This window comes from Psammomys obesus, unplaced genomic scaffold, assembly GCF_907164565.1.
Source record: "Psammomys obesus unplaced genomic scaffold, mPsaObe1.curated_primary_1811, whole genome shotgun sequence".
In the NCBI taxonomy this organism is placed as follows: domain Eukaryota; kingdom Metazoa; phylum Chordata; class Mammalia; order Rodentia; family Muridae; genus Psammomys; species Psammomys obesus.
This window is the reverse complement of record NW_026596039.1, coordinates 12,495,271-12,511,065: the sequence shown is the minus strand read 5'-3', so window position 1 is coordinate 12,511,065 and position 15,795 is coordinate 12,495,271. Positions and strand designations below refer to the sequence as shown.

Sequence of the window (15,795 nt, the reverse complement as noted above, 5' to 3'; positions counted from 1 at the left end):
GTGGAAAAAAAGACTGCTGTTAGTCTGGAGAATAAGGTGGGTGGGGTGGGGGAAATCCTGAGACTCCCTCCTTTTCACACCACCTTGTGGTGAGGTGTTTGCAGCCTTAAATGAGCAGGGTGAATACGTGTGCGTGCATGTGTGTGTACGCGAGTGTGTGTATGCGTACGCGTGTGTGTGCGTGCGCGGGGGCGGGGACGCCCGCCTCCAGACCTGCAGTGTAGTGATTCCAAGCATATGCTCACGCTGGCAAGCTCGCTGGTGTCAGCGCGGGCCTGTGTGTGTGTGTGTGCACGCGTGTGTGAGTGTTTGCGGCGAGCAGCAGTCCGGAGCGCGCGTGCGCGCCCTCGGCTTCTCCCGCACACACCAGCGACCGGGGGCTGCCCGCCAGCGCCTCTCGCCTCTCCGCGCTGTGCGCGCCTCGCCGTTTCTATAGGAACCAGTACAGCGCCGGGCCCCTCTGGCTGCGGCCCGCGCGCGAGCATGCCCAGTGCAAGCCGCTAGTTTGGCTCCGGGTCTGGGTTTCCAGTAAGTGGCATGCGGGACTCCGGAGAGATCCCTGGGAGCTGAGCCGATCGCCTTTGTGTGCGGAGGGAGGAGGCGGCGGCGGCGGCGCGACCCCATCTGGGGTAGCCCCACGGCGGGCACAATGCTAGCCTGCCTGACCCGCGGGAACTTACTGGACGCCCTGCAGGAGGGCTTCAATGAGGTAACTGTCCTGCACCTCCCACCCCCGGCTCCCCGCCACCGCGCGCCTCCCGCCTAGTCTCTGGAAGGGGGTCCTGGGGGTGGGCATCTTTCGGGGGGGGGGAGCCCACTCGAAGAGCCCAGGTGGCAGGGTCAAGGTGGTAGGTGTGGTGCAGAGGCATGAACCCGAGGACATCTGAAGGGCGGTGGGCCTCCCTCTCTGCTGGACGGTTACCTCCCCGAGCGTGGAGGACAGCTCGGACCACGGACTCGGACCACTGCCTCAGAAGGCATTTTCTTGCAGGAAAGGTGGTCCCCACGCCTCTCAGGGACTCTCCAGGGACATCCTCGAGGGAAGCCCTGAACAGAGACGGGGAAGCTCTATTTCAGGAACTAAGCGGATGAGTCATGGGAGGGGTGCGGTGGAGTGGCATTGGTAGAAAGTTTGAGAGAGGGCAGGAGGCTGTGGGTGGTCCACATGAGGGGGCCCCTTCCACGTATTTCCTGAATCCTACACCACTGAGGAAAAGGCTGAAAGGAGCAACGCAACTCGGGCCAGAGGCCCAGTTTCAGGAGCTAGTGTGTGCTCCCTTCAGTGAGAACGGCTGTGGGGAGTCTCAGTCTGACAGGAAAGGTGGGCTAGGCTTGGCTTAGGCTCATTTTCTCCTCAAAACTTCCTCTCAGAATTCTGTTAACCGCTTCCATTTGCTCCTTTTGTGACCCAGGCTATTCTTGTTTGAGACCATTACTATTTGCACTTGCCCCGCAACTCATCCTTTTGGGTGCCTTAGCCCAGCAGCCTCCAAGGCATAAGCTATTGGTCATGGTTTCTTGCCTGCTTCCCCTCAGTCCAACTCTCCTTTCTCTATGGTTTTTTTAAGTTAAAGATTTCTTGTAGTGTTGGGAGCCTTGGGCAGGATACCCAAGGACTCCACCACTGCTATTCCTCCAGCCTTTAAGGCAGCCCTTGTGTTTTAAAAAGCAGTTTTTAGTCAGATAATATAAAAACACCACCAAGCAGTGTGCACTGGTGAACCTACGGCCTTGCATCTGACTAGGGGCTCTATCTCTGAGCTAACACCCTACAGGCATTCTCTTCTTATTAACATTACAGGCAGGATGGAAGAGCCTTTGTGCCATTACCAGCTCACCCCTTCCCAACCTTTTCCCTAGAGGCAACCAACCATTCTCATGAATTTCCATGTAGGCTTTTTTTTTTTTCCCCCTACAGCTGCACGACAGGCTCCCTTCTTGATCTCTGTTTCTAATTAAGAAATCCCACATTCTGACCTGCCTTAGAAAACCTTCCCCAGTTAGTTCTGGCCCCCTGTGCCCCAGCCTGGTTCCTGACACACAGAGGCAAAAAAAAAAAAAAAAAAAATCCAATGGAAATGTTCTGCCAGTGTGACCAACTGTGCTGGAATTTTCCTTTGGTTGAGGGATGTCACAACCTTCACTGAAGGGCAGTGCTTGTATCCTGCCTGTATGGCAGGCCTCCTCACCTTCCCATCACTCCTGACTGAACACATGTAAAGATCTGTTCACGAAGGGCTACAGACCCAGGGGTGAACACAGACGAGCCAGGAAGCACACCTTTTAGTGCCTCCAGCACTCCCATTCATCTTCCCTCACTCTCTGCCCCTAGGCCTTCTCTGTTCCCTGTTTGTGTAAATCCTATTCATTCACCAGTTGTGGCAAAACCTCCTGTGATCCTCACATGGTCTCTCCCTTTTTCTATTTTAACCCAACTTTCTGGGAGTCAGAACTGTCTTCTGAATTGAAGGCAACTGGCACAGAGCCAAATCCAGGTTTTTCATTTCTAAATCTTCATCTAAAGACCCACATGGAAACAAATGTTGGCCGTCATTTCCATGTGTCTGTACATAAATATTGCCTAACATTCAGTTCTCCCAAAACAAGGGAAAGGGGAGTGAAAGGTATATTTCCCCCATGGTGGTAATGGAATCTTCCTAAAAACAATACTCAGACAACTTTGTAATCAGTTCTGTTGAGAACAGTTCAGCAACATGTCTTTGCCCCTCTGAAACTGGAGCTGTCTACCATCCCATAAACTGCTCTCCCTGCAGGCTCATATACATTTTCTCCTCAGGAGATTTGAACTCTGAAAATGAAGATAGCGCTTTTGATTTTGTGCCTCTAAGTAATACAGATATCAACGTTAGTAGCTTAAATTTGAATGACCCCTTAGTTTAACGTGAACTCTTTGTATACATAATAGGTTTTCTTCATTCCCCCCCTACACGCATATACTATCACATAATCATACTACTGAATAACAGGATGAGTGGAGTAATTGGTATGGTTGGTAAGAGCCTTGTTTGATCTATTTATTCCAGGCTCGATATTAATAGACCCAGTAACATTCAACCTCTTTTGTTGGAGTCATATGATAAGACTGTAACTGGGCACTTAAGAGATCGTGTCAGAATACACAATTCCTCTGAGAAATTCTTTCTCCTGAGGCTAAGAGTGCCACACGTGTATTCAACCACCTCTTGGGAATAATCTAAGTGTATCTGAAGCTATTCTTCATCACCCAGATGGTTTATTATAGGTCTGTGTGGTTGGGGCTGCGACCTCATTCTCCACAGCAGGGAAGACTCCCACAGGAAGCAGGGATATGGCCCTAATTGGGTAATTATAGGGAAAGCCAGCAGCAGCAGCAAAGAGAAGCCCTGCCCTTTGAATCAAGGCTCCCCTCTATTCACTGCTGGTCTAGTCTCGATCCATATGTCACTAAGTATAAGCGTGTGTGACAGAGTCTTCTTCAGTCACATTGCCCACCTAGCGCCCTGGCCTCACCATGCCTGGCAAAGGAGTCACAGAACTGTTTCATGTCAGTGATGGCAAAACAATCTCTTGTATTGACATGGTTAATTTTCACTGTGAGTTATCCATAGATTTTTGGCTGCTGTCATTGGTAACCCATGCTACTTGAAGTAGGATGGGTTTGCTATACTACTTTACTTCACCATCCTGCATTCGCCTCAAAGCTATGTGTGTGTGTGTGTGTGTGTGTGTGTGTGTGTGTGGTGTGTGCACACAGTCCTGGAATTGAGGTCATCTGTCATCTTCAGTTGTTCTCCACCTTATTTTTTTGAGACAGAGTCTCTCACCGAACATAGAGCTCACTGAATCCGCTAACCTGTCTGGTCACTGAGCTCTGGGATAATCCACTGGTTTCTGCCTCTCCAGTGTTAGGATTGCTGTTGTATACTACGGTACCTGGTTTCTAATGTACGTGTGGTCATCTGAACTCAGGTCTTCATGCTTAAATAACAAGTACTTCACTGACCCATCTCCCTAGCCCTGCTGTTTTTGACACAGGGTCTTGTGAAACCCAGGCTGGCCCCACACTCCACAGGTAGGTAAGGATGACCTTGAATCATCCTATCTCCATTTCCCCAGTGCTGGAGTTACAAGCACATTCCACAACACCTAGTTCAAGCTACTTGGTATGGGTTGTTACATTAACATTGTCTTTGGCAATGTGAATTTCTGCCAGTGTTTTTCCTGGGGCCTGAACTTCTTTTTTTTTTTTTTTAAACATTGGTGTTTGAGTTAGAAGATTTTAATAGACATACAATTATAATGTTGTTTGACCAACAAGCATTTCTTTATTTATTCATTGGACGAGGGGAATGTAATCAGCTATTGAAAATGTTATAGGGAGAAACAGATGCTGCTGGAAAAGTCCCATAGGATGCTTGATGTCATAAACATCACAAAACAGTAATGTTTATGGGAGATTGTATAGAGAGCTTCTAATTAATAAAACCATGAAGAGGAGCAAATATTTATCCACCTTTGTGTTCACTGAGGCCAGATTGTCCTCCCACTGTTCGCCTGGTAGACCCGTGCAGGCCGTCACTCACCAGATGCTCACTGAATTACTGTGTTTGCCAGGCACTGTGCCAGGCTCTGGAAATAGAAGCCAAATAGCAGAGTCTGTTCCCTAATGGAGCGCACAGGCCAATGAAGATAAAGAAAGCATCATACTTGGGAACTTTGTGGTAATGTAGATATCGTGCTTGTGGGAAAGAGTGAACTTCTGCCTAGTTGTGACGTGAATGGCTGAGAGGCCGAAAGCTAAGGGACTACTGGCTTTCACCAGAGTTGGTCAGCAGGAAGCCAGCTGTCTGGCTATGTGAACTGGCAGATTTGTCTCCAAGTAGGAAAGGAAAACGTTGAAAACTCGCCTTAAGGTTCATATGTGTGCCTGAGGGAGTGAACATTACTGGAATCCCAGCTACTCAGTGGGTTGAGGCAGGAGGGTTGACCGAGCCACATGTTGTCATATTTAGACCACTATAGGCAATATAGTCCTTGTCTGGAAAAAATGGGGGCAGGGAGTGTGGCAAGGGTGTGAGATGGATCAGTCAGTAGAGAAAAGCATTTTCCACCAAGCCTGATGACTTCAGTTCAATGTGTAGAGCCTACATGGTGGAAGGGGAGGACTGAGTCCTGCAAGTTGGCCTCTGATCTCCACACATACACCATGGCAGGTGTACACCCACCTTTAAACAAACAAACAAACAAACTGGGAACCCCCAGCTTCCCTCTAAATAAATAAATAAGTAAACGTTTTTGTTTTTTGAAGGATGGGGATAGGGAATTCATCTACTTGGTAGTCCCTGAGAAACAAGAGAGTGAGCCTTTGTCTGGTCTCATCCTATGAAGCAGATACGGAGAACTGACAGGCAGAGCAGCTGCTGGAAGCATCATCTTTAGTTCCTCATGCTTTCCATGGAGTAGCATGGCAGCACTGGGCCAAAAAGAGGCTCCCAGACATTTCCACAGTGAATCAACCTCTCAGTGCTTTGCTGTAGAAATTGAAGGCCCGTATTTAATGTAACGAAGCACCCCACCTCTCAGCCTAAGTTTTTTCTATCTAGCCTGACTTCCTCACTCCCCACCCAGGCTGACTGGCTTTGTTCCCACTGGCGCCAATGCCAGCTCAACAGATGCTCCCTGGCTGAAAGCTATCAGGCAGCCTTGTGTTCCTCGTGCCCTGTGATGGGCAGACCCACGTACGTAGCCTTGATAGGGCACAGTTTGCCAGGCACCACTCTCCCAGGCAGTTCAGAGAGTTTGAGTGCTAACAATACTTCACCTGTGGAGCTGAGCCTTGTCTGGGCTGGGGGGACCGAAGGCTCAAACCCATGCTTTTCTGAATGCATTTCCATATTAGCTCCCAAGCTAATCCCCATTAAAGTGGTCCTACACTTAACCTTCATCAGCCACATTTGATAAGGGATGAGTCCAGTATCAGAAGCTCCAAGGGTGGGCCAAAGGTTCCGTTTCTAAATTAAGAGACATCCTAGATTATAGATTGATTGACTATAGATGCACTGATTCACTCTTTTATTGAGTGCTTTCCTTGTAATGTGCATTCATAAAGGAACAGATACTGTTTTTGGAGCTTATAATTAATGGAAAATTTAAGATAAGTTTATGAAATGGCATTCTGAAACACTTTAGTTTCTCTTCTTTTTCTATATGATCCCTTGATCATAAAACTGAACATTGATATGAACGGCCTTGTCCATGTGAGGAAGAAGGACATTTAGTGATACTTTTATTTTGACCCAACTGGACACCAAGTACAATGAACAAAGAACACTGGCTCAGGAAAGAACCAGAAGAATTAATAGAGAAGAGCTGAGCAGTGGTGGTGTATGCTTTTAGTCCCAGTACTCAGGATCTCTGAGTTCGAGGCCAGCCTGGTCTACAGAGTGAGTTTTAGAACAGCCAAGGCTACACAGAGAAACCCTGTGTCAAAAAAATAAATATATAAATAGAATTAGTAGAAAAGAAATACAATATTGTGGGGGTTTTTTTTTTTCCCCTAGTGACAGAATTAATCCCTGTCACAACTTTAACCTGGGCTTTTGTGTCTGGGGACCTCCCTATACTTGTCTTTCCATTTTCTGCTCTGGTGGGTCTCAGTTCTAAACAGGTGTCTGGTCTTGCTGGTATATTAATTTCCTTTCTGGGCCCTTCAGCTTCCTTCTGCACTGTGTCTAGCATGGCAGAAAAGTTTGCTGTTCTCCCGGTGGCCAGCAGGGAGCCACAGAGCCAAACTGCTGAGATGTTTCTACACTAGGAACAGTGGGTCCCATGGAGCTCCCTGGTGAAAATTACTCCGCTTTTGTAGCTCTAACCAAACAAATCCTCTCAACAAAGAGTCTTTGATCTTGAGCCCCTGAGGGGCAGAGAGTGGATGCTGACTTTATGACGTTGTTTGGAAGGAGGGGCAGATACTAAAGAAAAACAGAAGGAAAAGTTACATTTGGCAGCAAGATGGCTTTCAAGGTCAAGAGCCCCTGCCCAGATGAGGAATGTCTGTCTACACTGAGTTTGAACTTGGATAATAAGGGACATGGGAGTGTCTTGAAAAAAGCTGATGGAGATGGGGACTGATGGGGCTTTCCAGATTTAAATCCAGATAGCAGAGACCACTGCTGCTTCTATTTCTCCTTCCTCTGAGGCTTGACTCAGAGCTATCTTCAAAACTGTGTCTCCCTAGAATTATCCACCACACTGACATATTTTAAAAAACTATGTATTTTTTTGTGTGTATATACATATATAATGTTTTGTCTGCATATGTAACATAAGCCATATATACATATATGCATATGTATATGCACCACATAAGTGCCTGGTGCCTGTGGAGACCAGAAGCGGGCATCAGATCTCCCGGAACTAGAGTTACAGCCGGTTATGAGCTGACACATAGGTGCTAGAAACCAAACCAGGGTCCTCTGTAAGAGCAGCACATGTTGTTAAGCTGGAGCCACATCTCCAGCCCTGGACGCTGGCATCTTTATAGCGTCCCCAGAACAAGTTAAAAGTGAAACTCAAGAAAAAGTCAGGTTCTGGCCTGTTGTGGATGCAGAAACACCAACTGCCTGCCTTGCCGCCGCCGCCTCCTCCTCCTCCTCCTCCTCCTCCTCCTCCTCCTCCTCCTCCTCCTTCTTTTCTTGTTTAAAATCTGGCTGCAGGTGCCAAAACCCAATTTGAACAAGAAGAAATAGGAAGTGGAGTTCACTGACTCAGAGAATCCTAGGAAAATCGGAATTTAAGCCACAGAAAGGGCAGGGCCGCTGCAGAATTTCAGACTTAGTGAAAAGTAACACTTCAGACTGGAAGCAAGCTCTCCAGCTCTCTGCCTGCTCTTGCATGGCGTCTTTATTCTTTCTACCCCTGATGGCTTCTTACCGGTAAATGGGCAGGCTTCCCACAGCACCTAGGCTGTGTGGTTTGTGTGGGTATGGGCGCACGTGTGCCTATGTGTGCACATATATGTGTGCAGGTCACTGGACAACCTCAGGTGTCGTTCCTTGGGTGCCTTCTACCATTTGTTTAAAATAAGCTCCCTTGTTGGCCTGGAACTTTGCCAAGAAGCCTAAACTTGCGGGCAACAAACTTCTAGGGATGTGCCTGTCTCCATTTCATCTTGGCATCTCTGGGATTACAAGTGTGTGCTAGCATACCCCAGCTATATGTCTCTCTCTATGTCTTCCTGTCTCCCTGTCTCTCCTACTCTCTCCTACACACACACACACACACACACACACACACACACACACACACACACACTGAATCTTTTATTTTTAGTTCTTGTAGAAGCCAGGTGCAAAGAGGAGGTAGGTAAATTGGAGAGAAGGTTTAGAAAGAAAAAAGAGAGTAAGTAATCTAGGTTCTGAATCCCTCACTCTGTCCTAACCAGAGAAGACCTACTTAAAAAAAAAAAAAGTCTGGGGCTGGAGAGATGGCTCAAATGTTAAGAGCACTGGCTGCTCTTCCAGAGAGCTCAGGTTTGATTCCCAGCACCCACATGGTGGCTCACAACCATCTGTAACTCCAGTTCCAGGGGATCCAATACTTCTGGCTTCTGCAGGCACCAGACACTCATGTGGTGCACCAATAAACATGCAGGCAAACACCCAAATGCATTAAAACCAAAACCAAAACCAAAACCAAAACCCTATGCTTAACTAAACAGAAAAACTGGGCCTGGGAGGTGGCCTTCCACCCAGCCTAATGACCCAAGTTTGATCCCTAGAAGCCACATGGTAGAAGAACTGACTCCCCCAAGTTGTCCTCTGACCTCCACATGCATGTTATGGTATGTTTACACACCCTAACCTCCCTACATGCACTCACACACAAATAAGTAGATAAAGATGATACAAATATTTTTAAAACCACCTGGCTCTGGGGAGCTGAAGGCATAGCGCAGGGGTGGAGTTCTCTTTGAGTATGTGGAGACCTAGGGTTTAACACCCAGCAATGCAAAACAAACATCTAGCTTTATATATGTTACAATTTAAAGAATATTGTAATACAAAACAAACAAACAAACAAAACAGGGAGAAGAAAATAAAACAATTGATGTAAAAATGTGTCTAGCATTTCATCCACTGTGGGGAGAAAGGCCCTGACCCCTTGTTGTTCAAACCAAGCAGCCGAGCTGAGCAGAGCTGGGCTTACCCCACAGCCTCTTCTAAGATAAACATGTTGGTGAGGAAGTGGGTCTCCTTACAAGTAGGTCTTTGTCCTTTAAGTGGGTTTTTCAGAGCCAGCAGCGGGTGCTTGGTAGTGAAGGAGCAGGGTCTTTCCTGCCCTTTAAGTGAGAAGTGCAGTTATCTCCAGGCCACAGGGAGGTGAGACTCCCAGTTTAGAGGCTGAACCCAACCATGCTAGTTGGAAAGGGTGGAGCTGAGACCTGGAAAAGAGCAATCAAACCCTTCAGCTGGCGTGGTGGTGCACACCTGTAATCCAGGGCTACCCAGAGAAACCCTGTCTCTAAAAACATCAATAACACCAAAAAGAAGAAAAACAAAAACCCAAACCAAACCACCACCACCAATAACAAAGAGTTGCCCCATGAAGCTGTGAAGCTCTGAACTCTGCTTAGATTCCATTTGGCTGATTTACACCAGCATGATTTGTGATGGACTTTCCAAATGCCAGCTATCAATTAAAAAAAAAAAATCACTGATTTAACTTAAGAGTTGCTTATCAGTTTCTAAAATAATATGAATATGGGCATAATGCAAACATAGCCCCAGCATCTTAATGTCTACCCTCCCTTGGGAGGACTTCTGGCTCCATCGTAATGACGATCTGGGTTCCCGGTTTCTGCACTGGCCCTTCTGCTGGGATTAACATCTCCATGCCACTTCATCAAGACCACATCTGCAACTTTTCACCATGCCACCCACACCTAAAAAAGAGAAAAGACAAGAACAACAATCCCCCAAACAAAAACAAACAAAACCAAACCTTTTTCTTTTTTTAGAAAGAGAGGTTCTCAACTCTGTCACCCAGGCTGGCCTCAAGTTTATAGGCCTCAAGCCTGTGTAGCCCACACTAGTCTTAAACCCACAGCAATCCTCCTGCCTCAGCCTTCTGAGTGCTGTGATTGATTACATATGTGTACTCTCACGCTGCCTCTATACCTGATGTCTTGAACCCCAACACTGCTCAAACCCAGTTTTCACTATTAATTTCATTAAACTTAACCTTTTTGTTCTGCCAACCTCTCTTCTCGCCAGTGTTTTTCATCCACCTCATCTTTTCTTCCTGGCTGTGAATCCATGGCCAGTGACTTCAACCCCTCCCCTTTTGCCCTAGTGATCCTGGCATTCCCTGATTACCTCCACCTCTCCATGAGCCTGAGCTTGGTTCCCTCCATGGATGGTCCAGGCCTACTGAGCCAGTTCTAGAGCAGATGACTTCACCTTGCATGGTGACTCATTGGTAGCATCATGCTCTCCAGCCCCTGCCCAGCTCTTGGTGCTAGTGACTTCAGTGCTCCAAATCTCAGTGACTTCACTTTCTCCATAGATCCTCCTTCCAGGAATGAATGACTTTGGGGAAATGAGACTGAGACCGAACTGTTGATTTTCCTCTTCCCACTTTGACTCCTCCAGTTCCTCAGTCTGGATTGGAGGAAGCGGTCCTTTCCTTTCCTTCCTGTTTTGCTGCATCAAGAATCCTCTTCTTTTGATCACTTCCCCTCCCCGACCCCTTTCCCTAGCCTGTAAAGAATCTCATCCTAAAAGCCACTCATTCTCTATCCCATTTTTCTCTCCAGCTGGGATCCTCTCTTCCTTCCATCTTGCTTTTATTTTTCCACTTCCTGGAATCCTGCCAGTCCACTGCCATCTGACTTCAGCCTTGCTCTTCTCTAGAACCTGTTTCCCAAATGGTCACCAGCATGGTCTGTCACTCCCTCAAATGGCCTTCCTGTGCCTCAGGCTGCTTCCGTCCTAAACTTCTCCTATAATTCTCTCCCACATATTGTCCTGATTCTTCCTAAATCTCCTGACATGTTTTTTTGTTGCTCATCTCACCATTTCTCCCTTTAAAAATGTGTATGTGGCGTGCATGCATATTTGTATGTGTGTGGATGCATGTGTGGATGCCAGTGTATGTATGGGAGCTAGAGTTTGATGTCAAGGGTCTTCCTTGATTACACTCCTCCTCCTGTATTGAGGTAGACCCTTTATCTTTCCTTTTTTGGCTACCCTGTCTAGCCAGTTTGCTCTTGGGAATCCCCGTTTCCACCTCTTGCACTGGCCATCATGCTGACACAGCTTTTATGTGGTTCAGGGTTCTGAACTCCTTTCTTTATGTTTGTATGGTAAGCTGAGACATTTCTCTAGCCTGACACTTGTCCCTGCTCTTTAATGTCATTATGATGTTGATGGTTTGGTGTGTATGCATGTGCATACCATAACACATGGCTATAGGACAACTTTGTAGAGACAGTTCTTTCTTTCCACCTTTACATGGGCTCTCGTGATTGAATTCAGTTTAACAGGTAAAGGCACTTGCTGAACTCAGTGGACCACCACTTGTTGATAAGTCCCAGGTTTCTTTGTTATAGTAGAAATAACGCCTTCTCTGGAGTAAGATGGAGTGGGTTTAAATCCTGGTTTGACTACCCAGGAGTAGTGTGATCTTGAGCATGTTTTCCCATATAAAATGGCATGAATAATAATGATTTTAATGGTTGGGTCTTGACTTCGTTTGCTCTCTATTGCTGTCGTAAAATACCATGACTAAAAGCAGTGTTGGGGAGGAAAGGGTTTATTTGGCTTATACTTCCACATCAGAGGAAATCATCAAGGAAGGTCAAGCAGGAGCTGAAGCAGAGGCCATGGAGGAACACTGCTTACTAGCATGCTGCTCGTGGCTTGCTCAGCCTGCTTTCTCCTACCACCCAGGGCCACCTTCCTAGGTGGCATCACCGACAGTGGCACGGGCCCTCCCACATCAATCATTAATCAAGAAAATGCTGTGCAGATTTGCCTATAGGCAATTTGATGGAGAAATTTTTCCTCAGTTGAGGGTCTCCTCCCAGATACTAAGTTGACAAAACACCTGTCTGCTGGCTGAAGGAGATGATGTATGCCACCTCTGTCTCAGTGGGACGGGAATAGGCAGTCGGTGCACTGGAGCTCTCTTTTTTCTCTTAGGTGCCCTCACTTTCCACTCCTCTTATAGCAAGCAACTTATTATAGTTTGCCTCGCTTTTTGAAATTTTTTGGACACCGGATTTGTTATAAACACTGAATTCAAATCTTTATTCTTCCCCCGACCAGCCCTTTGATTGCAGCTCTGCTGTTGCTCATTATCTTGATGTTCACATCCATCATATAGGAATGATGGTTCCTTGTGGGATAAGTGTGTGTGAGGTGGCCAGTACATGGAGGTGCGTGGTCAAGTACTTAGCACAGTACCTGGCATGTAGCAAGGGTTCAGTGGAAGGTAGTCATGTGCACAGTTATGATTTTGATACTTCTAATGTGTGTCTTGAACGCAACCCTCATGTCTTGTGCTATGAATCCGTATTTTGTTAGTCAGCTGCCTAAAAACATCCCAACCCTGGCATTCTATTGATGGTTCAAACTGTACCCAAAACTTAACTGTCTGCTTTGCTCACTGTTGTTCTCCATGTCACCTTTGTCCCTCACAGCACAGCCCGGCAGCCAGTCCAGCATTGCTTTCTGGGTCCTTCCTTTTCTTTAGTGCTGCATCGTGTCATACCTTGGATTTGTTTCTGGAGTGTGTCCTCTGCTACCTCGTAGTGCCTCCAGTTAGGCTCCCATCTTAAACCACTTGGTCTCTGCATTGCCTTCTTTGATGATAGATGCTCCTTATTAAAAATAATAATTGCCATTAGCTAGCATGATCAAGAAGAAAAAGGGAGAAAGCAAAAAAATATATAAACTCAGAAATGAACATGGAAAAAATAGCCATTGAAACAGGAAAAAAATTACAAAAGAGTTTGTGGGCCTCTGTTTAAACGTGTTTTAAAGCATAAAACCCAGTGGCCATTTTTAGGAAATTAGACAATTGGAAACAGAAGTTCTTATGGAGAAATAAATAGACAAGAATAGCTAAGAAAACAGAAAGACAAATTTCAAGGAAAGCACATTGGCCCGAGAAGATATTAGCATGTATTGCATGGGGATGGATGGGAATATAGTTCAGTTGGTAGAGTGCTTGCCTGGCATCTGTGAGGCCCAGGGCTCAACTGTCACCACCTTTGTGAGGATCAGGGTCTAAACTGGTCATGTCACCGTTGGCTAGCGAGTAAACCGGAGAACTTCCTTCCCCCATGTGCTTGAGAGGCTGTCACAGGAGGACCAGGCCTTTGAGACAGCCCTGGGCCACAGAGTGAGTCTTTGCCTTAGTAAACGGACTCTCCGAGCTGCACATCTTGGTGCAGGTGCATGGGTAGCCAAGTGAAGAACAGAAAGCCCAGAAATAGGCCTAGGAACTTGGGGAAGTTTAGAATGTGATAAAGTGTCATCTCAGATCACTGGAGTAGGGAAGGACTGTTTGTATAAATGGGTGCTGGAGCAAGTGGTTAACCATTTGGGAAAGGATAAATTAGAGCTGAATTTTATATCATGTGTAAGAATAAACTCCAGCTGAACATAAGATCTGAAAGTAAAACTGAAAGCATACAAGTCTAGAGACAATGGGTAGATTTTTTTAACCTCTTTTTTAAAATAATTTTTTTTATTAATTACACTCTGTTCACTTTGTATTCCCCACCCCCCCACCCCCGTGAATTTTTTTAACCTCTTAATCAGGCTTTCTAACTATGCTTCAAAATTTAGAGGCTTAACACAAATTAAAAACAAAAACCTCATAACACTCCAGCATAAATAAAGTGATAACTCAGGAGCTGGAATGTATCTGTGTCATGCTCAAACAAGGAACTGACATTATTTTTAAAATTTTGTATTAATTATTTATTAACAATTTATTCACTTTGTATCCCAGCTGTAGCCCCCTCGCTCATCTCCTCCCAATCCCACCCTCCCTTCCTCTTCTCCTATGCCCCTCCCCTAGTCCACTGATAGGGAAGGTCCTCCACTTCCCTCTGACTCTAGCCTATCAGGTCTCTTCAGGACTGGCTGCATTGTCTTCCTCTGTGGACTGGCAAGGCTACCCCCCCCCCCCCAGGGAGAGGTGATCAGAGAGCCTGCCACTGGGTTCATGCCAGTGACATCCCCTGCTCCCCTTACTAGGGAATCCCACTTGGAGACTGAGTCTATAGGCTACATCTGAGCATGGGTTTTAGGTCCTCTCCATGCATTGTCCTTAGTTGGAGTATCAGTCTCTGCAGGGACGCCAGGGTTCAGTTTTTATGGCTCTGTTGGTCTCCTTTTGGAGTTTCTGTCCCTTCCACGTCTTTCTATCTTCCCTTCTTTCATAAAATTCCATGATTCTGCCCAAAGTTTGGCTATGAGTCTCAGCCTCTGCTTTGAAACCTCAATCAGTAGTCTTTCAGAGGCCATCTGTAGTAGGCTCCTGCCCTGTTCCCTGTCTTCTGCTGCTTCTAATATCTATCACATTTGCCCTTCTGAATGAGCACTGAGCATCTTCCCTAGGGTCTTCCTTGTTAGCTTCTTTAGGACTATAGATTTTAGTATGTTTATCCTATATTATATGTCTAATGACCACTTATGAGTGAATATATACCATGTGTGTCTTTCTTCTTCTGGGATACCTCACTCAAGATGATCTTTTCTAATTCCCACCATTTGCCTGCAAATTTCATGATTTCCTTGTTTTTAATAGCTGAGTAGTATTCCATTGTGGTGAGTGTACCACAATTTCTGTATCCATTCCTCCATTGAGGGACATCTAGGTTGTTTCTAGATTCTGGCTATTACGAATAGAGCCGCCATGAACATGGTTGAGCAAATGTCCTTGTTGTATAGTTGAGCAAATTTTGGATATATGCCTAGGAATAGTATAGCTGGATCTTGAAGTAGCACCATTCCTAATTTTCTGAGAAAGGAACAGATTGATTCCAAAGTGGTTGTACAAGTTTACATTCCCACCAGCAATGGAGGAGGGTTCCCCTTTCTCCACATTCTCTCTAGCATGTGTTGTCACTTGAGTTTTTTATCTTAGCCATTCTGATGGGTGTAAGGTGAAATCTCAGGGTTATTTTGATTTACATTTCCCTGATGACTAAGGACGTTGAACATTTCTTTAAGTGTTTCTCTGCCATTCGATATTCCTCTATTAAGAATTCTCTGTTTAGCTCTGAACCCCATTTTTTTAATTGGATTGATTGTTTGGTTAATGTTTAACTTTTAAAGTTCTTTATATATTCTGCATATTACCTCTCTGTGAGATATAGGGTTGTTGAAGATCCTTTCCCAGTCTTTAGGCTGTCGTTTTGTTCTGGCGACAATGTCCTTTGCTTTATAGAAGCTTTTTCAGTTTCACGAGGTCCCATTTATTGATTGTTGATCTTGGAGCCTGTGCTGTTGGTGGAACTGACATTCTTAATGTGTAAAGAATGCCTGGGTCTAGCCAGAATGGTGGTTCTCATGCTTGACCCCAGGACTCGGGAGACAGAGACAGGAGGATCTCAGAGTTTGAGGCCAGCCTGGTCTATAGAAAGAGTTCCAGGGCATCCAGGGATACACAGAGAAACCCTGTCTAGGAAAAAGAAAAGGAGGGAGGGAGGGAGGGAGGGAGGGAGGGAAGGAGGAAGGAAGGAAGGAAGGAAGGAAGGAAGGAAGGAAGGAAGGAAGG

The 15,795-nt window shown here is 46.0% G+C and overlaps 1 protein-coding gene across 5 annotated transcripts in view; it reads left to right on the top strand.

Annotated features, from left to right (window-relative positions):
• Dixdc1 (DIX domain containing 1) overlaps window positions 1-15,795 on the top strand; it is an 81,225-nt gene that overhangs the window by 10,236 nt on the left and 55,194 nt on the right. Inside the window, exon 1 of one of the 5 annotated variants that reach the window (XM_055621984.1) lies at window positions 494-709. The exons of 1 other annotated variant lie outside the window; for it this stretch is intronic. In XM_055621984.1, the coding sequence (XP_055477959.1) occupies window positions 650-709 (60 nt within the window). In that variant the 5' untranslated portion in view covers window positions 494-649. Of the gene's footprint in view, window positions 1-493; window positions 710-15,795 lie in introns of those variants that run through there. 3 more of the 5 variants (XM_055621983.1, XM_055621981.1, XM_055621986.1) reach the window with 3 other exon arrangements.